The sequence below is a fragment of the Brassica napus genome, chromosome C7 (assembly GCF_020379485.1).
Source record: "Brassica napus cultivar Da-Ae chromosome C7, Da-Ae, whole genome shotgun sequence".
Classification (NCBI taxonomy): Eukaryota; Viridiplantae; Streptophyta; class Magnoliopsida; order Brassicales; family Brassicaceae; genus Brassica; species Brassica napus.
In genome coordinates this window covers 53916159-53943047 of record NC_063450.1, presented here as the reverse complement: position 1 = coordinate 53943047, position 26889 = coordinate 53916159, and the positions used below count along the sequence as shown (strand labels likewise).

Below are 26889 nucleotides of genomic sequence, written 5' to 3'. Positions count from 1 at the left end.
GTCCATTTAATATTATGCTTAAAAGTAGCATAAAACCCAATAAATATGATAGATATATTTCAAAAAGCTAATAATTTTATATCTACTATTAACATACAAAAAATACTAAAATACTAAAATATATTGTTATGTTTGATGTCATTACAATACAAGTTGTATTACATGTAACAAATACATAAGGTATAGTTTTAAAAAGGTATTTAATCCTTCGCAAGACGTGAATTATTATCTAGTAAGAGATTAAAGGAAAAACATGTAAGAGCAAAACACACACACGCACAAAAAAAAGAGATTACCCACTTGCTTATAATTTCAACACATTGCATCATTTTCTTTCCGGTGTACTGTTTTTGTGCAGAATATTTTTTGGGCTCAGATCAAGGAGAATTGATGAAGAAAAAGACCGGCGGTGTTTTGGGATTATGATAATGTCAGGATCCCACCATTTCTCATCACCCTTAACAAGATAAAAGTTGTTGTACCAGAACCATTTACCGCCAACCCCAGCACTGCGACGTATTATTGGAGCAAGTTATTCACCCAGAAATGTTGGATATTCAATGCTGTTGTTTACCATTGCATGCGAAGAACACTAGACAAGCACTTTGTCATGAGATCATTTCGAATCTACCGAATATGGAGGATCCTAACGATATCCTACATAATGGACACAACAAGTTGTTTACCGTGTTTGATGTCAAATGGATGAAAGTTGGTGTTACTCTGTCCAAATTTACCCTCAACGATGACACTTTTTCTTGAGAGGAAGTTTTTGGGGTGAAAGGTGACATAGCCTTTGGTGAGCTCAAAATCACGTCATCAGAAAACCACTGGAGACATGAATTCTGAGCCGATCAATAAGGTGATGTTAATGATGAGACGTGTCCTTTGTGTCTGAATAAATTTCACCTCGAAGTTGCAGGTAATATTGATAATGTCATTGCGCTCTCTTGTCGTCATGTCTTCCACAAGAAATGCATCTCCCGGTGGATATGGAGTAACCAAGTTCATAACAACAATCAAAACGCCTATCAGTTTATGTGTCCAAACTGCAAGGACATCATATGTTAAGACATAAGTTGTTGTGGCTTGCAATTCTATGTTAGTTATGTTATGTTTTAATTTGGATGTTTTAAATTGCAAGAAAACTACTGTATGTCTTAATTTGGACCTGTTGATGTTTATTATTATTTAAGTTTTTGTGTGTGTTGTTGTTCTGCTAGGGTTAATTATGTGTTTGTAATATGATTCATGTATTGTTTTTTATTATATCTTTTGTGTATGAATATGATTTTCTTATATTAAAAAAATATGTGCTCTAATTTTGCATGAATACGACTTATTTCTCTAAGCTTTTGTGAAGGCAAATGTCAAGAACTGATGCAACCTTATTTAGTAACAAACAAACAAATTGAGGATTTGGCTTAATGGTTTGCGTTTAAAAAATATAGGCATGAAGATTTATGAAGAATATGTCTATGAACAGTTTCAGCCTAAAGAAAAAAGGTCCAACAAGAAAATACAAGATATGGTCGAATAATATATCAATTTGACTGTAATTTAGAGATCAAAGACCATGCGAAAAGACGCGACCAGCCGAAGGATTTTGTGACTACGAATTTCAAAATTCAGTCAAAAGTCTTGGTTTTTGGCCAAGTCCATTTTATTTATGTAGTTTGTATTTACTAGAATAATTTAGACATTTGATCTAATCTACGGCCTATTATATAAAGGCTTAGCTTTGTATTGTTTTATTCATTTAGCCTTTTTAATAAAATTTACGTTTAAATTTGTTAAATCATTTGTTTTTTGGAACATCTTGAAGACCATCTTTGACTACAATCCATCATCCATTCCACCTTCCTTTGGTCGATTTTTCGATCAAAGCCTATCCATTGCCAATTTTCAAGTGCAATCTCCGAAAGAGTTTCATTAGGAGCTTTCTGCAATTCATATCCCAATATCGACTGGAAGAAAAGAACATAACAGTGCATCAGTTGGCTTAATATTCATCATTCGATTTTTCTCAATTACAAAAAAAACAAAAACAAATTCAAAGGCTTACCTTGCACAGATATTCAAAAAAATGCTTCGGTAAGACTATTTCATATAACTCTAACTCTAAGAGTCTATACTACTCACAATTTCTGCAAATGGCAAGCCAATATATCACTACCCTAACCACCATGAGTCTCTGATTCACAATGTAGAGAGAACATACCAAGGCTTAGCAGTTTGAATTTTCCATGGAACTGACTGCCTTGCCTTGAGGATCTGATTCACAATGTAGAGAGCATACCCACACACTTGTGTTACCCCAGATATAGAAATGACTTTGCATTTTGTTCACATAGCATTCTTTATAAATCCCCTTAAAACTGAGCCAATCTTTTCTGTCAACAAACTCAAGCTTCCAATCATTATTCCCTATCCATACTATACAGTGTGCAAACCGGTTGCACGAGCAAGGTCTCATAGTTAGTCTTTCCTATTAACAAGGTTCAACTAGAAAGCCTAGCTTCAGACAAATGCTGATTTGAGTTTGTCGTGTTCTCTGTTACTTTTGATGCATGATGTGATGTATAATTGAATTACATGTTAATGTAGGAACCAATTTCAACTAGAAAGCTGAGCTTTGGACAAATGCTGGCAGATGGTAAGCTCTTCATGGCCACAAGCTCATGGTATATCTTTGCTCTTATTTTTTGTTGACTTGGTGAAGTTTCCTTTAAACAGCAAGTTTTCAGAGTAATAACACTACTGGTGAGATCCAAGGTCCGGTGCCCATGAAGCCACTAGCCCCAGGCACTAATCTGAATATGGGACTGGACTTATGGTCTTCCCAGGCTGGTGTACCTGTGAAGGTTAGACCAGATCATCACTCATCTTTGCTGATCAGATTCAGATTCTGGTTCAGGGCTACAGTTTGGGATTTCTCCTTGTCGTTGGCTTGGTGATGCAACTTCATTGACCGTTGGAGCAAGAAAACTCTTATTCAGCAAACAAAGTATTAACTCGTGATAGAAAATTAAGAGTTTAGAAACTAACTTTTTAAGTTTTAACTGGTTGCATATACAACAGTTCTATTTATAAGTGTTAATCATTTCTTACAAACATCTGTTTTTGTTCATCAACACTTGATTATAATATTATTGTTTAATTTATTTTTAGGAAACATGTTATGAAAACTCAAATAAAAGATGAAATATATCCTTCAAACATCAAACATTATATAAACATGATACTAACTTTCAAAAGTTTACGCAAAACATATATGATTTTCGTAGGATTCAAAGTCTAATAATCAAATCCTTATAGGTTTTTCTAAATCCAAATAGCCACTTCACTTTTCCCATTAAGTAATCAACATTTCAAACTCTTAAAAACAATATATTAAAATGGACCCATGACGTTTTACACAGTACTCTCTAGTTGAGCTTGAATCTATTAGTCCAGCCACAACTTGCGTTTGGTTACACATTGACATCAAAATATTCACGAGGATAAAAACAAAAAGCAGCTCTCCTATGGCACTACTGGAGAGAGAACTGAGCGGGTTGCGAGGCCTGAAACCTAAAAGCAATAGAGGGAGGGCTAAGATTCTGAGAGCGGGGTTTAAGCAAACAAACATGAAAGATGCTTAAAAAACGAAAAAAAAGAAGGATTTAAATATTTTAATGACATAACTGTTGTTCTATTCCGTTATGTTGGATCATCAGTTTAAATAAAAATATCCCATAATGCATATTCTTCTAATCTTAAAGACATTAACTTGAGAGAAGTCCAGATTTGGTTCCAAAAATAAAATAAAAAACTAATCAAGACTATGTATTATGACTGCCAACTTCGTGTTCTCCGGCCAAACTCCGATCAGTTTATCGCCTGTAACGATGTCGTTTAAAGTTGAAGTGCAAATTCAGAATCCCACGCTCAAACGTGCATCTGTAACCTTTCTTGTGAGAATATTCCCATTCTTTATTGACAATCCGGAACGCAATGTCTTGATAAGGCGGACCAGAGCATGGAACCGGATCACACAAGTCTCAGCGCTTGTCCCATCTTTTTCTATAGCGTAAACGGGAGCCTTGATCTTATCTACTAAATCTGGATAGAAGATGTGAAACCTGTACCCTTGGACGAGTTCTGGAGGCGGCTTGTCGTGATCGTAGTGCGTTTGGTTATACTTATTCCACTCGTAACCTGTGTGAACTCGGTTGAAATAATTTGGTTTTCTTGGCACTTGTCATGCCACCAGTATAACTCAGAATCAAGGCTCACTTCAGCACTAGAGTCAGTTGTGGTGAATGCAGGCGTTTGCGCGACGGTGGAGACTTCTCCTCCAAGGGATGCTGCTCGCTACGAGGATCCACATCCCATATATATACGTTGTTTTTTTCCTTTTTCAAAAAAGATATAATTCTCATTATTTTCGTCAAAAAAGAAAATTATCAAAATTTCTATTTAATTAAACGGTTTGATTGCTAAAACAGAAACCCTAACTCTCTAGAAGCTGAAAAAAGCGGCGAAGGAGATTGGAAAATCCGCAAGCTACGCCACCGCGATGGAGGTCATGCATGCTAGAGTCACTGGACAGAAAGGTAGCCACACTATTTTGTATTGTGTATCTGTTTTCATTCATATATGGTGCTAATAAAACAAAGGGATTTTGAATAGGATTTGCTAAGACTGATGCACATAGTGCGTAGTCGTGGCTTGGAAGGCGACCATGGGACATGGGACGAGTTCATGAAATCTAAACACCCAGGTTTCTTACTCCTGCATGTCGAAGCAGAAGAGAACTCATCGCTTTCTTCCTGAGCCTCCAAAAGAAAGATGACTTGCAGGTTAAAATCAAACACAACTGTTTTTTTTTTGCTTCACTTATAGTGCTAAGATCCCCACCCACCCAACTGTATATTCTCCTCTCAGCTGATATATATATATATTGTTTTTTCTGTTTCAGTTATTACAAGCTTGGATTCTTAATCCCAGCCGTTTTCTGGCTCGTTTACTCTCAGATCGGTCTACTGGCATTATTCATGAAAGCGTGTTGCGCACGACGATGAGACCAACACAATTCACCGATTATTCTATATATTCTAGATGGCAAATTCTCGTTAAAACCACTCTGTCTCGTGAAGACTACCCTTTGGACTACTTTTTGTCCCCACCGTTTGAGGTCTGTATGTATGTTTCTTAAATTTGATTTGTTCTTTCTTTAATTACCTGATAACCTTCTTTTTTTTTTTGCTAAAACCAGGATTGGGTTGTTACTGGGATTGGAAGAAACAAAAGCGGATCAGGATATTTCGAGAATATCGATGCAATTTCTCTTTGTTGCGAGATGGTTCTTTCTCAAGATGAGAGTGAAGCTCACTCTGTTAGAGTTGTTGCTATTAACTCTGATTTTAAGGTGATTCTAGATGAGCTCTTTACACCGTGTCATGAAGCAGTCCAACATCTTGAGAATGCCTCCCACACTCTCTCTCTTGCAGATATTCAGGTTCTTTTCCCGCTATATATATATATATATATTTATATTTATATCATGGTTTCAATTGTCATTCTGCTGAATCAATTTCCTTTGGCAGGAGAAACTGCTTAACTTACTTTCTGTGGATACTATCGTGGTCGGTCACTCTCTCAAATTGGACCTACAAGGTAAAAAAAACAACTCCCTAGCTTTTAAATTCATTTAACTATTGTTACTTCACTCGCTCCCTACTGACTTTTTACTTATTTCGTACAGCACTCAAGTTGGATCACACCAAAGTATTAGACACTTCACAAGTCTTCAAATATGAATACTCTGGTGTGCCTCCAAAGGAGAATAATGGATACTTTGAGACATGCATTGAGTTTGAATCAATTCAGCCTCGAAGGCCTTCTCTGGACTTTCTATGCAAGGTACATTATTTATGCCCCCTGCCTTTTGGAATATTTTTCTTTTTTTTAATAACTAGTGTAAGCCAACTCTCACTGCTGTTTCTTTTCTTTCATCCCAGTCGATACTGGGATATGAAGAGCCCCCAAACAATTGCCTTCAAAAGGCAGAAGCTACAATGAAGCTTGCCCGTGCAGTGGTGAAGAAAGGAGCAAAGACTTCCATTCCCTTGACTGACGAGGTAATTAATGTGTCTTTTTTTCCTTTTGAACAAAAGTTTTTGAAATGTGCTAATACATATATATGTCATTCAATCCTTTAACAGATGTTGGCGTCTGAGAAGTCTACACTCTTCATTCCAGAGGAGAAGATAAAGAGGTCCAAGAAGCTCAGTCCTGACTCCTGAGGACACCGGAGATGGAGACGGATTCAAAACGAAGATCCAAAAAGTCAACCTAGGTTTCTTTCACATAACCTAAATATTATATGACATATGGTTCCTAAATATTTATTTCTACGGCTATGGATATAAGTATTAAAATGGTGTAAAAAATTCTTTTGGGCCTAACTTTTAATAGCTGAATTCACTGAGTTTTTTTTTTCACTTAGATTGATGGTCAAGTTCTTCCGTTTTGCAATCTAATGTTGCTCTTTAAGTTGTTAAAGATAAACCCTCTCCATTCTATCTTTATCTGTTATTGGTGACAAGATGTATGGCTATATCCTTGCAAGACCCGTGCAACGGTTCGATCATACTGTTAGGGTTAGTGATCATGAGATTACTTAGAGCACTATTAACTCGGGGTTATTAGGATGGGGTTCTTACTTCCGCTAAGAACCCCGGGTTAATCATGGTCTTACGAAGATCGATCATTTGATCAAGTGTTAGGTTATTTAAGGACATAACATCTTAGAGGTACTAGTCTCTATGTTTCAATAAATTTGTAGCATGTGATTGAGCAGATTCGGTCTTCTTAGCTATAGCTTTCACCTTTCAGTATTGTTTCTTGCAAAATCCCACTTGTAGAAGAAGTTTGTTGTTAAGTACGGTAGGAGCTTATCTGTTCAAGCAGCACTCTGCTTAGCTAGCTTATTCCACAAGTAATTTTATTATTGCACATAAGACAATGTGCAATAATCAAATTATTTCCTGCAATATCAATATGACTTAAATAATTTAATAAACTTGTTTATTGAACACTTTTGTTGAAAAGTATCATGTCTCCATACTAATAAGTCCAACATAAACTTTTGAAGAAAAAGTCCAATAACACCATTCGTCCGGAGACAGTACTGTCGAATATATTTTCTTTCAAATGATGATCTTATGGAAAAGATGAAAGTCCACTTATTTTATAATAGAGATTAGAGAAGTTTTTTTTTTTTTTTTTACTAATTTTGACCCAATTCATACTCATAAACTTACTAAGATTAGAGAAGTTAACTTAACTTAAGATTAAAGCCCAGGGTGCGTGAGGTATGGTTACGGTTAATTTACTGTGATTCTTGTTGGTACATTATATCATTTCTACAGAGTTTAGAGAGCGATCAAAATATGTGTTAATAATCTCACAATTTTAAATTAAAAAAAATAAATAAATAAAGTCGTTCTAACATATAACTACAAAATTTAATAATTTCATAAAAAATTAAAAATATATAACATTACTTTGAGTTTAAAATGGCAACAGCGATTCAACATTACCTCTATCTTTGATAGTTTAGTTAAATACCACGCAAGGTTATGATATCGCGATGTATTATTAGTCAATATTAGAGAAAATGTTATAAACTATGCAGAAAATATCAAAGCACAATGCATAGACTTTTCTTAGATCTTTTGTTGTCAAGTTCTTATTAATTATAGTAATACATTGTCAACAAAAAAATCTTTCAAGATCAAATCAAATTAATTATTCAAGATATTTCTATTAAATCGGACCCATTTAGTTTAGTCGCAAGATGTGTCAGGATTGTATAGTTTGTGGTGGTGTGGACTGTGGATATAGAAATTTCATTTAACTATTGTTGGACTATAGTAAGCTACTATTCTAAAGTATTTTTTAATTGGTTGTATAAAAACCCATTTATAAGTATGCATTATTGATTACAAATGTTTTATGTACATCAACACTTGCTTAGTACTATTATCGTATGTAGTGTATGTAATCTGATGTACGTGTAAGCTTCCCAAATCAGATTTTTGGGTTTTATCTTATTTTATTTCTTTTGGGAAAAAATTATGAAAAACTACAAGAAAAGATGGAAGAAATAACTTCAATCATATTATGTAAACATGATATTAATTTTTCAAAATTTTACGCAAACCATATTTGGCTTTTCGTAGGACTCAAAAGTCTAAAATCCAAATAGCCACTTCACTTTCCCATTAAATAATCAAAAATTCAAACTTCTGAAAACTAATGAAAATGGACCCATGACGTTTTACACGGTACTCTCCACAGTTGACCTTGAATCTGTGAGTCCAGCCCCAACATGAGTTTGGTTACACATTGACATCAAGACATTCACGTGGATAAAAACAAAAAGCAGCTATTAAAAAATTAGTTCTTATCCAATTATAGCAGACTCGTGTTCTACCCATATATATCTTTTCATTAAATTTACAAAATATCTTAGGTAGTCAAACTTCTACGTTTTAACTATGACCAATAAGCCAGCTTGGTTATAGATATTTTCTTATCCAAAATCAAAAGTTAACTAGTATTAAGGCAACTGATCAACGTTTGGATACATCAGACTTCCAAATTTAGAGTCACGTCCAGCTGTTATTACACATGTACTTAATTAGGGTCTGTAATTAGAATCATTGATCGGGTCCTCTTGTCACAAACAAACTTCTATAAATATCTCTTATATATTAAAAGAGGAGCATTGCAATTAATGTGTTCACACCAATATTGACACGTGTCGTTTAGAGAGACACTCTCACATATTTATTTCCTTATTTTTCCATCTTTTGGAGCATCTTGGTATTTTTTTTTGTGTGATCTTCTTAACGAGCTTTTGATTATAAACTAGCCTGAGGATTGAAACACTTTCTAAACAGTTTGTAATCTTCTTCACACCTTCGAGGTTTCAACATATCTCATCAGACATCAGGTGATGACAATTTTTATAGACAAAAAAGATTATAAATTGCAAACTGAGATGAAAAGAACTGTGTTTTAAGACAAAATAGAGAAATCCAATACATCTGTTAGTCTAATGAACATAGAAGTCTCCTCTTCCTTCTTCGCATAGCCTACACGACGATCCATCTAGGTTATTCTCGGCAAGGTTCTTCAGATGGGGACTTTAGTCGTGGACAAACGTCACACAAACTAAGATGAAAAGAACTGTGTCTCTCGACCGAACCTGTGAGAAATCCAACGCATCCGTTAGTGCATTGTTGAAGTCTTGAAGAGGAGAAGAGAACCTATAAGTTTCGGTTCATTAGATCGGCTTTGTGAGGCGACTTCTTTTGCATTTTGTGTGTAGCTGTTGATTATTACTGTCAAAAAGAGAACTCTTCTCCCATTGTTTCGTCAAGCTTAGAATTATCGTTATTATAAACTACTGCAGCTCACGAACTCTTCTCCCCTTTCTTTTGTCAAGCTCACGAACATAAATGATAACATTTTTACATTGCCAATGATAATAATTTTACGTTTGCATGGCTGGCCAGCACACTCGTACCTACCATACGTTCTTTTAAGCATACTGTTTATTCTTTATTATCACGTACAAATTAATGGAGGCGGTGCATGCGAAGGCAAAAAGGGTCGAAGTCTTATGAGATCATGGAGATTCTGCAACAGAGTTGATAATCGGTACAAAATCTATAGGATAAACACACAGCTTTTAAGCTAAACTAGAAGATTCTCCTTTTTTTTTCTTCACTTGTGCAGTTTGTTGTAGATGAATGGCTAAGAGAGCCACGTACAAACCAAAAAAAAGATATATTCATACGCGACTGTTATTAGTTCCAAGTTGGAACTTCTGATTGTGGGTTTACCGAATCGAACCGGTCGGTTCCGAAGTGGAACGTCTATTGAAATCAACGAAGATAAACCACGCTTCAGTTCGGTTATTTCAAGTTTACTATACGACGGTTGCCTATTTTGCTAATATGCGTGATTGAGTTAATTATGAATAGGTGATTTGCATATATTTCAAAAACTTAGTTTATGGCAATAGATTTAAATCGTACTATCAGTTTTATCTCTATGTGTCTTAATAAAATTGAGCTTTTTATTTATAAGACTTCTTCTACAATATTTTTCATCGTTAACCTCCAGCACTTTTGTGAATTCTCCAAACCAAAATAAATAAGACTTTCGAATGGTTCTTATATTTCAATAGAGTAAAATACAACAAAATCCTACATACAATCAAACCGATGTCCACATAACAGACTTTATATCTTTTTATCTTATAAATACCAAAAATAATAATCTCATTCCGCGCAAAGCGCGGGTTATCACCTAGTATAAAAATATAAGAAGATATGGATGACTCTTGTCCATTGGATTCAAAAATAACTAAATCCTCTCTTTTCAAACTTGTGGCTTTCACGAGTACAGTCTTCTCTGTGTTGTCATCTATTCTTTTCTATATATAATCAACGAATCTTCTTTGGTAGTGAGAGAAAACTTAAGAACCAAACACATATCTAACTTTCAGACAAAAGCTTACAACTGGGAGAGACATTAGTTAACGTTTGTATACTCTATAGTTTTCTAATTACGTGCTGGTGAATTAATCATGGACGATCAAATCTCCAGCGAGAATGCGGTCGAGAAGCCGACCGAGGAGAACACCGGAGTTAATAGATACGCGCTTCAGTGTGCTATTGTCGCCTCCATCGTCTCCATCATCTTTGGTTACGGTAAGTATATAATAATAATAATTAAGATATCTCCAAAAGTTATAGGGATTTTAATATGTATAGCTGTTAATTTTTCAAAAAAACATTTGTTTAAAAAAAAAAAACAAATATGTCATGGTGTTATATATACTTATTATTATTATTCTTTTGTAAGTTGTAACAATAAGAACTCATGATAAGATACGTTGTGTGTAGATACTGGCGTTATGAGTGGAGCGATGGTGTTTATAGAAGAAGAGTTAAAGACAAACGAAGTTCAGATCGAAGTCCTCACCGGAATCCTCAACCTTTGTGCCCTCGTCGGATCACTGCTCGCCGGAAGAACGTCGGACATAATCGGACGACGTTACACAATCGTCTTGGCCTCAATACTCTTCATGTTGGGCTCAATACTAATGGGCTGGGGCCCAAGCTATCCCGTTCTCCTCACCGGTAGATGCACCGCCGGGCTCGGAGTCGGTTTCGCCCTCATGGTTGCACCGGTCTACTCGGCCGAGATAGCAACCGCTTCGCACAGAGGACTCCTAGCTTCTCTACCTCATCTTTGCATCAGCATAGGGATTTTAATCGGTTACCTAGTGAATTACTTCTTCTCCAAGCTACCTATGCATATCGGTTGGAGGCTGATGCTCGGTATAGCTGCGATCCCGTCGCTAGTGCTGGCCTTCGGGATCTTGAAAATGCCGGAATCTCCACGGTGGTTGATTCTGCAAGGGCGTCTCGGAGAAGGCAAAAGGATACTGGACTTGGTGTCGAACTCGCCTGAAGAGGCGGAGCTACGGTTTCAAGACATCAAAACCGCCGCGGGAATCGACCCGAAGTGCAAAGACGAGGTGGTGAAGATGGAGAACAAGAAGACTCACGGGGAAGGAGTTTGGAAAGAGCTTATCCTAAGACCTACACCTGCGGTGAGACGAGTTCTTTTGACTGCGTTAGGGATTCATTTCTTCCAGCACGCAACTGGTATCGAAGCCGTGTTGCTATACGGTCCGAAGATTTTTAAGAAAGCTGGAATCACGACTAAAGACAAGCTTTTCTTGGTTACGATCGGTGTCGGAATCATGAAAACGACTTTTATTTTTACGGCGACTTTCTTGCTTGACAAGGTAGGTCGGAGGAAGCTTTTGTTGACCAGCGTCGGAGGGATGATTGGCGCGTTGACAATGTTAGGGTTTGGGCTTACGATGGCTCAAAATTCTGGCGGGAAACTGGTTTGGGCTTTGGTTCTGAGTATAGTTTCCGCTTATAGCTTCGTGGCGTTTTTCTCTATTGGGCTCGGCCCAATAACTTGGGTGTACAGCTCTGAGGTCTTCCCGTTGAAGCTTAGAGCTCAAGGAGCGAGTCTCGGCGTTGCGGTGAACAGAGTCATGAACGCCACCGTGTCGATGTCGTTTTTGTCGTTATCCAAGGCGATTACGACCGGCGGAGCATTCTTTATGTTCGCCGGAATCGCGGCGGTGGCGTGGAACTTCTTCTTCTTCCTGATGCCGGAGACTAAAGGAAAGTCGCTTGAAGAGATCGAAGCGCTTTTCCAAAGAGACGGTGATCATAAAGTACGCGGTGAAAACGACACAGCCTAGTGTTTTTTTTTCTTTATACGACTGCGTTTTAGTGTGTTTTCTTTATACGACGCCGTTTGGATGTTTATTTGTATGTGGCTTTTATCAAATTATATATATAAACCAACGGTCACGATCGAGTTACAATTTTAGTATACTTGTTAACAATTTAAGATCAACGGCTCGTACAAGTATCAGCGAAAGAGAGAGTGAGCTTCGAAATCGAACCGACACTTTTCGCGATGAAGGAGGGCGACGCCTTGCCGACGACGGCGAATTCGAAGAAGGAACACTCCGAAACCGTGTTGTTCGGAAGAGGTCGTTACAAGTTCTACGCGTTTGCTGCTCTCTTGCTTCTAGCATTTTGGTCGATGTTCACGGGAACTGTCACTCTCCGGTTATCCACGGGTAATCTGAACCGGTTATCTGAAGATCTCGGGGTTCGAAACTACGATCACCTCGACGCTCTGGTGACTCTTTCTTTCTTGATTTCTTCGTCTTTGGTGTGTGTTAGAAGCTGATTTTGTGGTTGTTGTAGGAAATGGAGAAGAGGGAGAGAGTGGTGAAGCGTATGTGGGATGTGTACACTAACAGTCGTCGGATCAAGTTGCCTCAGTTTTGGCAAGAGGCGTTCGTTGCTGCTTATGAAGAGCTTACTAGTGATGTACCTGGGGTTAGAGATGCTGCTATTGGTGAAATCGCGAAGATGTCGGTTCAGTCTATCAATCTTGATTCGAATCCTTCCCGATCTATGGTGAGGATTCTTGATTCTATAGGTCTCTTTGGTGTGTTTTGGATTAGTGACTTGGAATCAGTAGATTGTTGGAACTTGTAGTAATCTGAGTTGTTATCTTTTGCTTAGTTACTATAAATAGTAGAATCTTGAGTTCAAGTGTACATTAGGTTGTTCAGTTCGATGGTCAAGTTCATCCGTATTGAAATCTTGTGTTACTCTGTAAGCTGGTCTGTTAATGGTGACCAGATGTATGGCTATGTGCTTGATTATCCAAGATATTGAAAGATGCCTGGGAAGGTTTGATCATACGTGATTAACGGTTAGGCTTAGTGAGTCTGGAGATAAGGTATGAAGATGGATCGAATGTTAGGTTAAGGATATTACATTTTAGAGGTACTGGTCGGTCTATGTGATTCAGTAGAGTCTTCTTGAAAAATTATGTTCACTTATGGGATTTCTGATAGCTATAGCTTCTGGTGTTGTTTATTGCATTTATTCCAAAATCCCACTTGTAGAAGAAGTTGGTTGAACAAGTATGGTAGAGGAGCTTTGATCATTCCAAGGTTAACTTCTTGATAAACATAAGAATTAGTCTTTAGATGTCTTCTTTTCGACTTTGTTGAGTTGTATATTGACTATGATCTCTTCTAATTACATTTGGGTTTTGTTATCATCAGAGCGCAAGGGGTCTGGGAAGAAGCTTCAAGAAGATTCTACACAAGCCAGCAGCAAGTAGCTGATGATAATGATATGATATAACACACGTTTCACATATAAAAACCCAAGTTCATTTCTACTTGCTGAAGCCAAAAAGATGATCCTTTTGAATTCCATCGATTGGTAGTTACATACAAATACATTTATGATATGCAATAACATGGGATCCTTGTGTTATACTTTCATATGTAATGCAAACACAATCGAACTCTGAAGTTTAATAAATCTTGAAGAAAATATTATTTTTCACGCTCTTTATATAAATATATTCAACAACACTCTCAAGTCATAACGAAACATAAAAGAGTAAAGATAAAAATAAATAAAATGAAGTGTCCGTACTGTTCATCGGCGCAAGGACGGTGCGCCACCACGAGCTCCGGCATATCGATAACGGAATGCACCTCCTGCGGCCGCGTAATCGAAGAACGCCAAACGCAAAACCACCACCTCTTCCATCTCCGCGCGCAAGACACTCCTCTCCCCCTCGTCACCGCCGATCTCCAACCCCCCGCCGCGCAACCGTCCCAAGCCAACGAGGAAGATCCGTTCGAGCCCACCGGATTCATCACGGCCTTCTCCACCTGGTCACTCGAACCGAACCCGATCTTCGCTCGCTCATCCCTCTCCTTCTCCGGCCACCTCGCGGAACTCGAACGAACCCTGGAGCTCGCTTCTTCCGGATCGAATTCGTCGTCGACGGTTGTGGTGGATAACCTTAGGGCTTATATGCAGATCGTCGACGTGGCGTCGATTTTGGGATTGGATTGCGATATCTCTGAGCATGCGTTCCAGTTGTTTAGGGATTGCTGCTCGGCTACTTGCTTGAGGAACAGAAGCGTTGAGGCGTTGGCTACTGCTTGTCTTGTTCAAGCTATTAGAGAAGCTCAAGAGCCTCGAACACTTCAGGTTACCAGAGATCCTATTTCACTCTCAAAACTTATTCAGCTACTGTGCCTCAGGTTCTTGAAATGGCTGTGCCTGTTTGCTTGAGTCTGTATTATAAATCAGCAATACAAGTTCTATGTCTCTTTGCAGGAATGAATCTAGCTACCGTAGTGATGTGTTTTATCGTTTCTCTGAGCTTTGTTTATCGATAGTCTTGAAATGTTTTGCTTATATGTTAGCGTGAAAACATAATTTTCTCATTGCCTCTGAACTTAGATATAAGCAGCACTTGTTTTAGTTCATTGCAGTGACTTAAACAACTGTCTGATGCCTTTTCTTTGATTTGAACAATAGGAAATCTCCATTGCAGCCAATGTACAGCAGAAGGAGATTGGCAAGTACATCAAGATTTTAGGAGAAGCTCTACAACTAAGCCAACCCATCAACAGCAACTCTATATCGGTTCATATGCCAAGGTTCTGCACCCTCCTTCAACTTAACAAATCTGCCCAGGTTTGCCCCTATAATGCAACCTCACTAGTGTATCAGTGCCTGACTCTTTTCCCTTCTCCATTGAGATCTAGAGTCTTGAAAGTGTCTTGTAGTGACATTGTCCCCACTCAATTTCACAGATGCTTCCATTACACCGTTGCTGATTTGTCTGTTTTCAATCTTCTTAGGAACTGGCAACACATATCGGAGAAGTGGTCATCAACAAATGCTTCTGCACCCGTAGAAACCCCATCAGCATATCCGCAGCTGCTATCTACCTAGCATGTCAGCTTGAAGACAAACGAAAGACGCAAGCAGAGATTTGCAAAATAACCGGATTAACCGAGGTAACCCTTCGCAAAGTCTATAAGGAACTTCTTGAGAACTGGGACGACCTTCTCCCATCTAACTACACACCAGCCGTCCCACCAGAGAAAGCGTTCCCCACAACCACAATCTCTACAACCCGTTCAACAACTCCTAGAGCCGTAGATCCACCTGAACCGAGTTTAGCGGACAGAGACAAGCCATCGGTTAAACCCATTGAAACTTCTGATCATGCTCACCAACAACAAGAACAACCCAAAGGCAAAGAAGATAAGCATCCGAAATTCAGACAGCCTTGGCTGTTTGGAACCGCCAGTGTGATGAACCCAGGGGAGATGATAAGCGAGCCGGCGAAATCACCTAATGCTCTGGACTTTGATAAGCAGCAGCTCAGTGATAAGGAGACACTGCCTACATATCTCAGACAACATAACCAGTTCTCTTCAAGTTCATCTCCATCTTCAAGTATCAGCACAATCAACTGGTCGTTCAGACCTTCTGGTGGCAACGGGTCCTCAAGCAACTTGCCTGTTGTTCATCCGCCCAAGCTGCCTCCGGGTTATGCTGAGATCAGAGGTAGTGGATCTCAATCAGGAAACAAGAATGCTAATAACCCCCATGGAGATTAGTCATCAGTGTGATGATGGTGACACTCTTCACTTGGATTTGAAGTTATTACATAAACCAATGCACGAACTCTTGTCTTTGTTCGTATGCATCTTGGCTGTACAATTTCATAGTCGTTGCTCTCTGGTCTTGTAAACAATCAGTGGCACACTGGCACTGCATGAGGAAGAGTACAAGTACAAAGTTATGCTGCATAAACCTTTTGTGTCTGATGGATTGGGTTTTAGTAGTAGCTGCAGCGATTTAGTAGTGGGCTTTGTAATAGCCCAATCACCTTCGTGGCCTGTTATATGTTTTTGACTTATTTTTTCTGGTAGGCAAATTTGGAAAATAAATAAAATAAAAATATAGAAGAGTCGTGAAGGAAATTGCAAGGAATATTCCCTTTTCAAATAAAGAAAACGTGTTGCAAGGAATTGGTAAAACGCCAACCACCCATATTTGCTGTCCACTTTCCTTTAAAATTATTTTTTCTTTCGTGTAAAGCATCCACCGTTGATCTTATATGTAACTATATGATCTTGTCCGTTGATTAGCTCTAGCTCCGTGTATAAAGATAACGCATTGATCTCTTTGGTTACCATACCCGCTTTTTCCTTATTATTCTTTTCAACTTATTTTTTTTGTGTTCATCGTTATCTCTAGATCTTTTTGCTATGTCAACGTATTGGAGTCTTTCCGATTCAGATCGTCGGAGTTTCAGCTCTCGATCCACCGATCGATCACGTATCGGCACGGATCTAGCTGCTCTGATTTGATCCATGGCGTAAGACGGATCTTAGCTGCTGAGATCTCCGAGGATCGGTTGAATAGCTGGTAATTATGCTTATTCTGATAACCGATTATCAATTCGATTGGATTCCTTGTAATAGTATTGATTTTCCTGTTTTGAATTCCCAGATCTGATGTTGGATCGTGATTCATGATCTCGGCTTTGAGGTTCGTCGTCAGATCTGTGATTTGCGTTGCGGATTGATGAGATGATGATGAATCCGTCAACTCTCTCGATTCTGGAGAGGAGCGATTGAAGAAGAGGGAAGAGCCAAAGGAGGAAGGAAGATATGTGAAATGATATGAGATGAGTATGAAGGATGTATGAGATGTTTGTTAAGGACGATAAAGCCCCGATGAGTTGGCTTGAGTTCTGATTAAGCATCTTTGTCATCCGACCTTTGCCATGACAGGTGCGCTTGCATGGCAGGTCACCAAAAAAATTCCCTAATAAAAAAAAATAGTTTCGTGTTGTTGTGAGGGGAGTTCGCACGGGGATATTTTTTTAAGCCCGGGTTCTCTCCCTCACCTTGTGTCTCTTGCATCTCGCTTGCTCTCACACTCACTCTGATTCCTTTTTGATCTTAAATTCCACCAAAATATCTCGATACAGACATATTTTGAATGGATCCAGATCGCAGATCTGGAGTCAAACGCGGCCTAATCCAACATAATCCATGGAGACCAAAAGGTACTTTTAAATTTTAGTTTCAATTCCCCGTTCAGCTATTTATTCGCATTACATAACTTATCTGACCTCAAACCCGCTTTAATCTTATATGCAATGGATCATTACTAGTCAAAATTGAATTATCAACAACCATCATAAAGTATGAGCAAATATTATAGTACTAACTATTGATGTTAATTTGTACAACTTTTCAATTTTTTTTTCTTTTATATTAGATGTTCACCGTTTGCAAAATTAGCACTAGTGACATAAGATACATATCCTCTATATCTATGTGTTTTGGAGCGGTTTGTTTGTAACAACACTATCAGATACTACACTTTTGCATCATTTGTAAGCTTATTGTAACTGTATCTTGGATATTATGGTGTTGCTAATGGCTTGAAAGATTTTGTGATGTTCCCGGCTGTATTGTTATATCAACAGATGCTATGGATAATTCTTCCCTCAAGACAAGTTTGTTTTTTATGTTGAATCTGTGAGGTATCTTGAACAGGCAACTTGTTTTCTTCTGTTTGTACAAATTATCACAGTTATAGGCTATTTCTAATGTTTTTAAGTCGAGACAGTACTTCATTCTTGATTTGAGATTAACGATGATTTACTATAGTTACAATGTTTGCAATCCATGTTATGTTACCGTATAATAATTTTTATACTGTAGTTACAGTTTTTATTGATTCAGTGCTGGTCAGTTGCATTTGCAGTATTAATTTTAATGTTACTGTATTATAATTTTTGAATAAATGATTGGTATTCTAAAAGCAAGCTTCAAATCTTGATCCGTATATCTAATGGGTTAGTTGACTTTGTGTCTCTATTGTGGTTAATAGGGTCTTTTATTTAGGAATGTGAAGAAATATCAGAGCGGCCATGTCAATCCTAAGAAGTTCATACGTTCTAATTTAAATTGGGTCAAGGTTTGCATTAATAGATCTGTAAGCTCAAAATGGTAGAGCTCTCTTTACGAGAGGTTGGTGGTTCGAATCCACCCAGATCTGTCTACTTCCTCAGATGTCTTTTTCACGCTTTTTTACATTATCTTAATTTCGAATTGAATTTGGTTATTGATATATCAGAGTTACTGTACATATTATTAGGGTATGCGGAAAACTATATGGCTTCAATGGAGGACATCTTTTTGTTTTGGCAATTTACGCGAGGGAAAGAGGAAAATTGTCAGTGGTGAAGCAGTGATGACGATTAACTATGTGACTTGAATTACAAGCAACTAAGCAATGACCTTTAACCACAAACGGTCACACAAAATACAGTTATGCATGGCCATCTTTATGATCATCTGGACTTTGTTTTTGGACTTTGAAATGATAAAATAAATAAGAACAACGGCTGGGCCCTAAAGTTCACATATCATATGCTTAGGGATGAAGTAGCAGATGGATAATAGAAATTGACCTAACTTCCATAGTTTATATCCTGTGAGCTGAGCTCCATGAAGATCACTCTATAGTATACTTTTGCTGAGAGTCTGATGATGATCAGTATGACTTTCTTGCCAGATCATGTTGTGCGTTTGGCAGGGCCGGCTCAATGACACAGAGCCGGCTCAATGGTGTCCGGCCCTGAGACAAAAAAAAATTAATTTCTAAACTATTATTTTTTTAAAAAAATAAATCTATGAAAAAAAAAAATTTCATATAAAAAAAATTGAAAAGTTTTTGGTGTGGTAACATAAACTAGTAAAATTGATATGGAATGCTAAAGTTTTGATGTGGTTATGACCAATTAAAAAGTTTTGGTGTGGTAACATAAACGGTTAGCAATGTAGCTGCCCGACTACTCTTTTGACTTAATCAATGAGTTGTTTTTTGGATTATAACAAGTCGACGGATATTAGCAAACAATATTCTTGTAATATTATTATCTACATTCTAGTTGAGACGACCCGATCGTAAATAATGTTCATTTGCATAAAATATATAAAAACTACAAATTAAGAAGCGTTAAGGGTCGGATTGACGTGACATGGTGTTATTTTGTGCCATTTAATAACTGGTCAAAAGTCAATGCTGTTGATTTAATCAAAGCTCAAAACCATATAATATTGCTAATTATAATATTTTAATTTTAACTGCCACACAATTAGTTAATGTCTTTTTCCACCTTTTAGCTTTTTATTAGTCCTCCTGAAGTGGGAATGATTAGGCTCGCGTCAGGACCAAACCCCATTGATCCTTCTCTATCTCTCGTTCACTAATACAAAGAGATCCGTATCATCAGGTTAGATCCTCTTTGCATTTTGATTTTCATTATGTTCATGTTTCTCCATCATACGTGTTATTGAATTGAACAAGGCAGGGCTCCTACTACTTTCAAGTTTCTCTCGACGAACGAAGTTTACGTGAGCTTCAACCATTTCATTGATCTTGTTTTTCATTTAATGCAAATTTCTTATCGTTGCTAATTACTGAATTTTTGTTAATAACCTCTTTGATTTTTTCTTATGAATCTAATCTTTGCTCGTATTGGATTAAAACTATGTTTTTGTGAAACCGTTTCTAGGCTTTGAAGCTGTCCTCCTTAGAGATTAAAGATTTTTCACCAAACATGAGTGCTCACCAACTTGAGGATGATTCTCAGCAAGATAACAAGGTGCAACTAGCTTTTTAGTATTAACATAATTTACTTAAGCATTAGTAATAATAATTGGGGCCCATAATAATTATTAAAACCCCTACAAACATTCAGGTTAGCAAATTGAAATCTGCGTTAGGACCACTCTCAGGACATAGTTTAGTTTTCTGCTCTGATGCTTCCTTGAGGAGATACTTGGATGCTCGTAGCTGGAATGTCGAAAACGCCAAGCAAATGATTGAGGAGACACTTAAATGGAGATCAACATACAAGCCTCATGAGATCCCTTGGGTAACTTCAACATCTAAATATCAAAGATACGTTCATGTTTGTTTATTTTCTTCTCTGGTTATCTCCAGCATGAAGTAGCACATGAAGGTGAGACTGGAAAAGTTTCAAGAGCTAGTTTTCATGATCGTCAAGGTAGGACTGTGCTTATAATGAGACCAGGTTTACAGGTAATTTAATCGGACTTTCTGTTTGTTATTTTAATCCCTTTCAAGAACTCTCATATGTACATATGTCTCTCAACTAATATTGTGAATCAGAACACAACATCAGCAGAAGGTAATATCAGGCACTTGGTGTATCTTCTTGAAAACGCAATCATTAATCTTCCCAAAGGACAAGAGCAAATGTCTTGGCTCATAGACTTTACTGGTTGGTCCATGGCTAATAATGCCCCCATGAAAACAACACGAGACATTATCTACATTCTACAGAATCATTACCCTGAGAGACTCGGTATGTCCTTTCTCTACAATCCCCCAAGACTTTTCCAAGCAGGCTACAAGGTACATAAAGTCATCATTACACAATAATATTGTCTTCTTTTTAATAAAGTTCTAAAAAGCTCTTTAAAGAGGCATTTATTTACTAGGCTGTTAAGTACTTCTTGGACCCAAGAACAGCTCAAAAGGTGAACTTCGTGTACCCAAAAGACAAAGCAAGTGATGAACTGATGAGATCACACTTTGATATGGAGAATCTCCCCAAGGAGTTTGGTGGAGAAGCAACACTAGAGTATGACCATGAGGAATTCTCAAGACAAATGTTTGAAGACGATCTCAAAACCGCAAAGTTCTGGGGGTTAGAACAGAAACAGTATCCGATACCAAACGGTTTCTCTCCAGCCGATGTTGTTCGTGAACCGGCCACTTCTCTTGCATCAGTAGCTAACTGAGAGTTAAATCTACATATAAACACACAAACAACAAGAGAAGATTAATAAATGCTTTATTCTCATTGCTGAAGAACCAATAAAAAAAACGTGCAGATTACTAAGAAAATTAGTGAGCCAAAGACTTTTTCAATGTTCTAGCTAGCTGACAGACACGTTCCTTGTTATTCAAGTTAATGTATGTTTTAGAATGTTGTTACCATGTCTAATTGTTTGGTGTTTATTAATTGAAAAAAAATGAGAATCATCCTTTTTGGTTCTAATTTTTCTTTATTTAGTTATGAAATATTTGCTCAATTTATTTATGTCTGCTACAACCTAAGCACGTTTATTTAGCTTAAAATGACATAATGAAATGTTAAATTATATTCTTTCTGTTTCATTTTAAAGTTTTGTCACAAAATAAGTATCTATTATTTTATTGTACTTTATATCATTAATTTTTTTTAAAATAAATATAATATTTTTTAATAGTTAAATAAGGATAAAACTGAATATTAGCTATATTTTTAGTTTACATGAAAAAAAATAAAACGACATCTAATTTGAAATTAATAAAGGCAACCGGTTCGAACTGTTCTGGAACCGATTATCTAATTAATGTTCCTTGGTTAGAGCATTCATTGGTCTTCGACTCAAAGGTCGCGGGTTCGAACTTCCATTTTTCATTTTGGTTCTAATTGGATTTAAACACCATGGTGATCCCCAGATTACAATCTTCTTCCCCATCAAGGTTGACGACGAGAGAGAACAAACAATGGTTCACAATGCTTACGATTCCTTTCAGCTCCTCACCAACTGCCCCGCCCGGATCGACGCCGTCGAATCCCACAACTCCAAGCTCTTCGCCGGATGCTACGACGGCTCCCTCCGCATCTACTCCCCCCAATCCCCCTCCTCCTCCTCCTCGGATGAGCTCCGCCAAGACTCGTACCTCCTCGAAACGACCGTCACCGGATTCGCCAAGAAACCCATCGTGGCGATGAAGGTCTTGGCCTCCAGAGAGCTGCTCCTCTCTCTCTCGGAGTCGATCGCGTTCCACAAGCTTCCCAATCTGGAGACCGTCGCCGTGATCACCAAAGCGAAAGGCGCCAATGCTTACTCGTGGGACGATCGACGTGGCTTCCTGTGCTTCTCTAGGCAGAAGAGGGTCTGCGTCTTCAAGCACGACGGTAAAAAAAGATCGGAGCTTTTCTACTCAGTTGTGATTTTGAAAGTTTGGATTTTTATTTTTATTAAAAAAGAAAGTTTGGATTTTTATTTGTTACAGGAGGAGGAGGGTTTGTGGAGGTGAGGGACTATGGAGTTCCTGATACTGTAAAGTCCATTTCTTGGTGCGGTGAGAATATTTGCTTGGGGATTAGGAAAGAGTATGTGATTCTCAACACTGCTAATGGGACTCTCTCTGAGGTGTTTCCTTCTGGGAGAGTTGCTCCTCCTCTCGTCACTTTTCTACCTTCTGGTGAACTTCTCCTTGGGAAGGTATACATATCATGGTCCTATTCGAGACGATTTTCTTAAAATCTGATTGATACAACTAAAATATGTTTAAACTGTTCTAAATCGGTTTGAATCGATCTAAATTAGTCTAATGCTGTTAAGTTAACAATAGCGTTAGTACAAATCCACTTGTCTATTTTCTTCTGTTCCACAAATTTATCTATTTTCTTTTGTTTTGTATACCGAATAAACCGACTACTCGACTAGTAACTAGTCCTCTATCAAGCGTAGTTACCGCCTAGCGATTTCACGAATATTGGTATATATTGTTTTTCTCTTTCCCATTTTCATGAGAAACAATGTGGTAGCATCTGTTCTTTGTCATGTTTGAAATATTCTTCCTTTGTATCTGACATCTTTGTAGCTCCCCAACTTTGTCCCCTTTTGTGTTGTTTTATTAGTTTCTTCTTGTACTTGTAGGATAACATTGGAGTTTTTGTTGATCAAAATGGGAAGCTGCTCCAGACAGAGAGGCTTTGCTGGTCAGAGGCCCCAACAGCTATTGTCATTCAGAATCCCTATGCAATAGCCTTGTTACCTCGACGAGTTGAGGTATATAAATTTCTCCATATTGAGAAGCCATTTTGCTTCTTGTCACATGTCCTGAAACCTGTTTTACGCTTATGCCATTGTTTTGATAGGTTCGGTTGCTACGAAGCCCCTATCCTTTGATACAGACAATTGTTCTCCAGAATATTCGTCACCTTGTCAAGAGCAACAATGCTGTGATGGTTGGTTTGGATAACTCTGTTCATGCTCTCTTCCCTGTTTCTATCGGTGCTCAGGTACTCACTCATTGCTCTGAGAATGTTTGGTTTTTAAGTTTTTTTTTTTTTTTTTTTGAGAAAGTTAAGTGTCTTTGCAGATTGTGCAACTAACAGCTTCTGGGAACTTTGAGGAAGCCTTAGCTCTATGCAAGTTACTCCCCTCTGAAGAGTCAAGCCTAAGAGCTGCGAAAGAGAGTTCGATTCACACAAGGTGTTTCACCTAAAACTTCAATATTTACTCGTTAGCGGTAATGTGCAGTTCATAATCGTTGTCTCTTTGTTATGATACAGATTTGCTCATTATCTTTTCGAAAACGGGAGCTATGAGGAAGCCATGGAACACTTTCTGGCATCTCAAGTAGACATCACGCATGTACTCTCCATGTATCCATCCATCACTCTTCCTAAAACAACAATGATTCCTCCACCGGATAAGATGTTAGACATTTCTGGAGAGGAAGCATCTCTGTCAAGAGGCTCATCTGGCTTTTCTGATGATATGGAGTCTTCATTTTTGGAATCTGAAGGCAATGCAGCCCTTGAATCTAAGAAAATGAGCCACAACACTCTGATGGCTCTTATAAAGTACTTGCAGAAGAAGAGACCAAGTATTATCGAGAAGGCCACTTCTGAAGGAACAGAAGAGGTCATCTCTGATGCCGTTGGCAAAACTTACGGAGCGTATGATTCTTCCAAGACTAAGAAGTCCAACAAGGTAATAGGCTAATAGCTGATTGATGAGTGATGACTACTTGGATAATGATAACATTTTTGAACAACTTTTTATCTGCAGGGACGTGGTACGATCTCGCTTAACTCAGGTGCAAGGGAGATGGCAGCGATTCTTGACACAGCTCTTCTCCAAGCACTTCTACACACTGGACAGTCTGGAGCTTCTGTAGAGTTATTAAAGGGTGTCAACTACTGCGACGTAAAGATTTGTGAGGAGATACTAATGAAAAGCAAAAGTTATTCTGCACTGTTAGAACTGTTCAAGAGCAATTCGATGCACCATGAAGCCCTTAAGCTTCTTAATCAGCTCTCGGAAGAGTCCAAATCAAACCAGTCACAAACTGATGTAAAACAGATCTTTAGTCCTGAGTTGATCATTGAATATCTCAAGGTATTGCTAGTTTTTCTTCTTGCCTATCTTTAGATACTAAGAAACAGCTGTGATATGCTTAACTGTTTGTTATTTGGATTTGCTCTTTTGTAGCCTCTATGCAGGACTGATCCTATGCTTGTGTTGGAGTACTCTATGCTAGTCCTGGAGAGCTGTCCAACACAAACCATCGACTTGTTTCTGTCTGGAAACATCTCGGCCGACCTTGTCAATTCATATCTGAAGCAGCATGCTCCAAATATGCAGGGTAGATATTTGGAACTCATGATGGCGATGAATGAAACCGCAGTTTCTGGGAATCTCCAAAACGAGATGGTGAGGAAATAGCATTTTCATTGCGCTTACGTCTACATATTTGCTGGAAGTAACAAGTTGGATGATGTTAAACAGGTACAAATCTACCTTTCGGAAGTGCTTGACTTGCATGCTGCATTAAGCGCGCAGCAGAAATGGGATGACAAGGATCATCCTCCCGAAAGGAAAAAACTATTGTCTGCATTAGAGAACATCTCCGGATATAATCCACAGACTTTGTTGAAGCGTCTTCCACGTGATGCTCTCTATGAAGAGCGTGCAGTTATTTTGGGTAAAATGAATCAACACGAGCTCGCTTTGTCCATCTATGTTCATAAGGTACCTATCAATAATCTTCTCATGTTACCAAAATAATCTTCTACATCTTGCTTATGGATTAACTCGTTGGTTGTTTTTTTCTTATAGCTTCATGCACCTGATCTGGCGCTGGCTTACTGTGATCGTATATATGAGTCCGTATCTTTTCTACCATCTGGAAAACCGTCAAGCAACATCTACCTCACACTTCTCCAAATCTACCTGAATCCTAAGAAAAGCGCAAAGGACTTTGCAAAACGTATTGTAGCTCTAGGATCATTCGAGAGTTCAGACACCACGAAGATGATGGAGTCTGTTTTGTCTTCGAAAGTCAAAGGAGGCAGGTCCAAGAAAATTGTTGCGATAGAAGGTGCTGAGGATATGCTGCGAGCTGGTCTCAGTAGCAGCACTGATAGCGGAAGAAGCGACGTTGATGCTGAAGAGCCCATGGAAGAAGGAAACTCCACCGTTATGATTTCTGAAGTTCTTGATCTGTTGAGTCAGAGGTGGGAGAGGATCAATGGTGCACAGGCTCTCAAGCTTTTACCTAGAGAAACTAAACTGCAGAACCTGCTTCCGTTTCTTGCACCCCTTCTTAGAAACTCGAGTGAAGCACACAGGAACTATTCGGTCATCAAGAGTTTGAGGCAGAGTGAAAACTTACAGGTATATGTTTTATGTTCAGGAAGCTAAGTTCTATTGGATGATGAATCATAAACCTTTCTTAGGATTGATGCAAATTTTATGTTGAAACAAATAGGTGAAAGAGGAACTGTACAAACATAGGAAGGGAGTGGTGCAAGTAACAAGTGATAGCATGTGTTCGCTGTGCAACAAGAAGATCGGGGCAAGCGTCTTTGCTGTTTATCCCAACGGGAAAACGTTAGTTCACTTTGTCTGCTTCAAAGATTCTCAAGGAATGAAAGCTGTTTCTAAGACATCTCAGGGAAGAAGACGATGAGATGATCATTTACTGTAACTAAACACATGTTTAAAGACACTAAACCATCTTTCTTCCTTGTTTGTAAGTTTGTAAAGCTTTTTGAGCTTATTGATTTTTTATGTCTGTTCTTCTTTGGTTTTGTACTTTTGTGTTTGGTGGAAAATGGTGACGATGGTCTTGAGGAAACCAGTTCGGTCTTGTTGTAAAACCAGTTTCGGTTGGAAATTAATTTATAAAAATGATTTTGTGTTTTTTGTCTGGTATTTAGTATATAATTCAATTAAGATGATGCAAATTTTCATTTGTCAATTTTGACAAACATCTTGAGTTCTAATCGATCAGATTATATTAATTAAGTAATAAGAAATACATTATATCAAATTTAAAGAAAAAAACATTAAACAAAATTTTAGTGAAGATGCTCGAGCAAAAATTACATTTCAGTTTCTTCTACCTCCAGCAATAAAAGCTTAGAGAAAGCGTGGAGGCTTGAGCAAGTAGATATCTCTAACCAACCCTTTACCCATTTTGCCCACCGCCTTTAACATCTCTATTGGTTTAGTTTCCACTTCATCTTCATCTCGTT

At 38.0% G+C, this 26889-nt stretch overlaps 5 protein-coding genes across 11 annotated transcripts; all 5 read left to right on the top strand.

The window, feature by feature from the left end:
- Positions 1-10412: 10412 nt before the first annotated feature.
- On the top strand, positions 10413-12486 carry LOC106410759 (probable polyol transporter 6). Its single transcript, XM_013851354.3, has 2 exons — positions 10413-10775; positions 10971-12486. Exons 1-2 carry the CDS (start codon positions 10652-10654, stop codon positions 12353-12355), a joined length of 1509 nt encoding a protein of 502 aa, XP_013706808.1. The 5' UTR covers positions 10413-10651; the 3' UTR covers positions 12356-12486.
- Positions 12485-14036, top strand: LOC106410761. 2 transcript variants are annotated; one of them, XM_048763412.1, is made up of 4 exons: positions 12493-12804; positions 12873-13088; positions 13586-13633; positions 13748-14036. In XM_048763412.1, the coding sequence occupies exons 1-3, from the start codon at positions 12577-12579 to the stop codon at positions 13610-13612; spliced, it is 471 nt and encodes a 156-aa protein (XP_048619369.1). In that variant the 5' UTR covers positions 12493-12576; the 3' UTR covers positions 13613-13633; positions 13748-14036. The 2 variants fall into 2 exon arrangements, with proteins under 2 accessions (XP_013706810.1, XP_048619369.1); XM_013851356.3 differs by lacking the exon at positions 13586-13633 and having other exon boundaries at positions 12485-12804.
- Positions 14037-14085: 49 nt separating this feature from the next.
- On the top strand, positions 14086-18267 carry LOC106410760 (plant-specific TFIIB-related protein 1). 4 transcript variants are annotated; one of them, XM_048763410.1, is made up of 6 exons: positions 14086-14696; positions 15030-15188; positions 15356-16937; positions 17022-17305; positions 17506-17583; positions 18010-18267. In XM_048763410.1, exons 1-3 carry the CDS (start codon positions 14115-14117, stop codon positions 16121-16123), a joined length of 1509 nt encoding a protein of 502 aa, XP_048619367.1. In that variant the 5' UTR covers positions 14086-14114; the 3' UTR covers positions 16124-16937; positions 17022-17305; positions 17506-17583; positions 18010-18267. The 4 variants fall into 4 exon arrangements, with proteins under 4 accessions (XP_048619367.1, XP_048619366.1, XP_048619368.1 ...); XM_048763409.1 differs by having other exon boundaries at positions 17022-17583; XM_048763411.1 differs by having other exon boundaries at positions 17506-18263.
- A 1277-nt stretch (positions 18268-19544) lies between these two features.
- Positions 19545-21631, top strand: LOC106409480 (CRAL-TRIO domain-containing protein C23B6.04c). Of its 3 annotated transcripts, none has more exons than XM_013850111.3 (7): positions 19545-19824; positions 19903-19945; positions 20107-20196; positions 20293-20469; positions 20538-20636; positions 20727-20972; positions 21059-21631. In XM_013850111.3, the coding sequence occupies exons 3-7, from the start codon at positions 20152-20154 to the stop codon at positions 21359-21361; spliced, it is 870 nt and encodes a 289-aa protein (XP_013705565.1). In that variant the 5' UTR covers positions 19545-19824; positions 19903-19945; positions 20107-20151; the 3' UTR covers positions 21362-21631. The 3 variants fall into 3 exon arrangements, with proteins under 3 accessions (XP_013705565.1, XP_022561953.1, XP_013705567.1); XM_022706232.2 differs by having other exon boundaries at positions 19899-19945; XM_013850113.3 differs by lacking the exon at positions 19903-19945.
- A 429-nt stretch (positions 21632-22060) lies between these two features.
- LOC106411049 (vacuolar sorting protein 39) lies at positions 22061-26555 on the top strand. Its single transcript, XM_013851724.3, has 11 exons — positions 22061-22530; positions 22629-22840; positions 23279-23410; positions 23500-23643; positions 23724-23836; positions 23917-24340; positions 24419-24748; positions 24842-25063; positions 25139-25381; positions 25469-26026; positions 26121-26555. The coding sequence occupies exons 1-11, from the start codon at positions 22116-22118 to the stop codon at positions 26319-26321; spliced, it is 2994 nt and encodes a 997-aa protein (XP_013707178.1). The 5' UTR covers positions 22061-22115; the 3' UTR covers positions 26322-26555.
- The last annotated feature ends 334 nt before the right edge of the window (positions 26556-26889 follow it).

Coding starts and splice junctions, on each gene's coding strand:
- LOC106410759 (XM_013851354.3), top strand. CDS start 10,652: ATGGACGATCAAATCTCCAGCGAGAATGCGGTCGAGAAGCCGACCGAG. Junction 10,776..10,970: donor CTCCATCATCTTTGGTTACG/GTAAGTATATAA, acceptor CGTTGTGTGTAG/ATACTGGCGTTATGAGTGGA.
- LOC106410761 (XM_013851356.3), top strand. CDS start 12,577: ATGAAGGAGGGCGACGCCTTGCCGACGACGGCGAATTCGAAGAAGGAA. Junction 12,805..12,872: donor ACGATCACCTCGACGCTCTG/GTGACTCTTTCT, acceptor TGGTTGTTGTAG/GAAATGGAGAAGAGGGAGAG. Junction 13,089..13,747: donor CGAATCCTTCCCGATCTATG/GTGAGGATTCTT, acceptor TGTTATCATCAG/AGCGCAAGGGGTCTGGGAAG.
- LOC106410760 (XM_048763410.1), top strand. CDS start 14,115: ATGAAGTGTCCGTACTGTTCATCGGCGCAAGGACGGTGCGCCACCACG. Junction 14,697..15,029: donor AAGAGCCTCGAACACTTCAG/GTTACCAGAGAT, acceptor TTTGAACAATAG/GAAATCTCCATTGCAGCCAA. Junction 15,189..15,355: donor AACTTAACAAATCTGCCCAG/GTTTGCCCCTAT, acceptor CAATCTTCTTAG/GAACTGGCAACACATATCGG.
- LOC106409480 (XM_013850113.3), top strand. CDS start 20,152: ATGAGTGCTCACCAACTTGAGGATGATTCTCAGCAAGATAACAAG. Junction 20,470..20,537: donor AGCCTCATGAGATCCCTTGG/GTAACTTCAACA, acceptor GGTTATCTCCAG/CATGAAGTAGCACATGAAGG. Junction 20,973..21,058: donor TTTTCCAAGCAGGCTACAAG/GTACATAAAGTC, acceptor TTTATTTACTAG/GCTGTTAAGTACTTCTTGGA.
- LOC106411049 (XM_013851724.3), top strand. CDS start 22,116: ATGGTTCACAATGCTTACGATTCCTTTCAGCTCCTCACCAACTGCCCC. Junction 22,841..23,278: donor GTGAACTTCTCCTTGGGAAG/GTATACATATCA, acceptor TTGTACTTGTAG/GATAACATTGGAGTTTTTGT. Junction 26,027..26,120: donor GGCAGAGTGAAAACTTACAG/GTATATGTTTTA, acceptor TGAAACAAATAG/GTGAAAGAGGAACTGTACAA.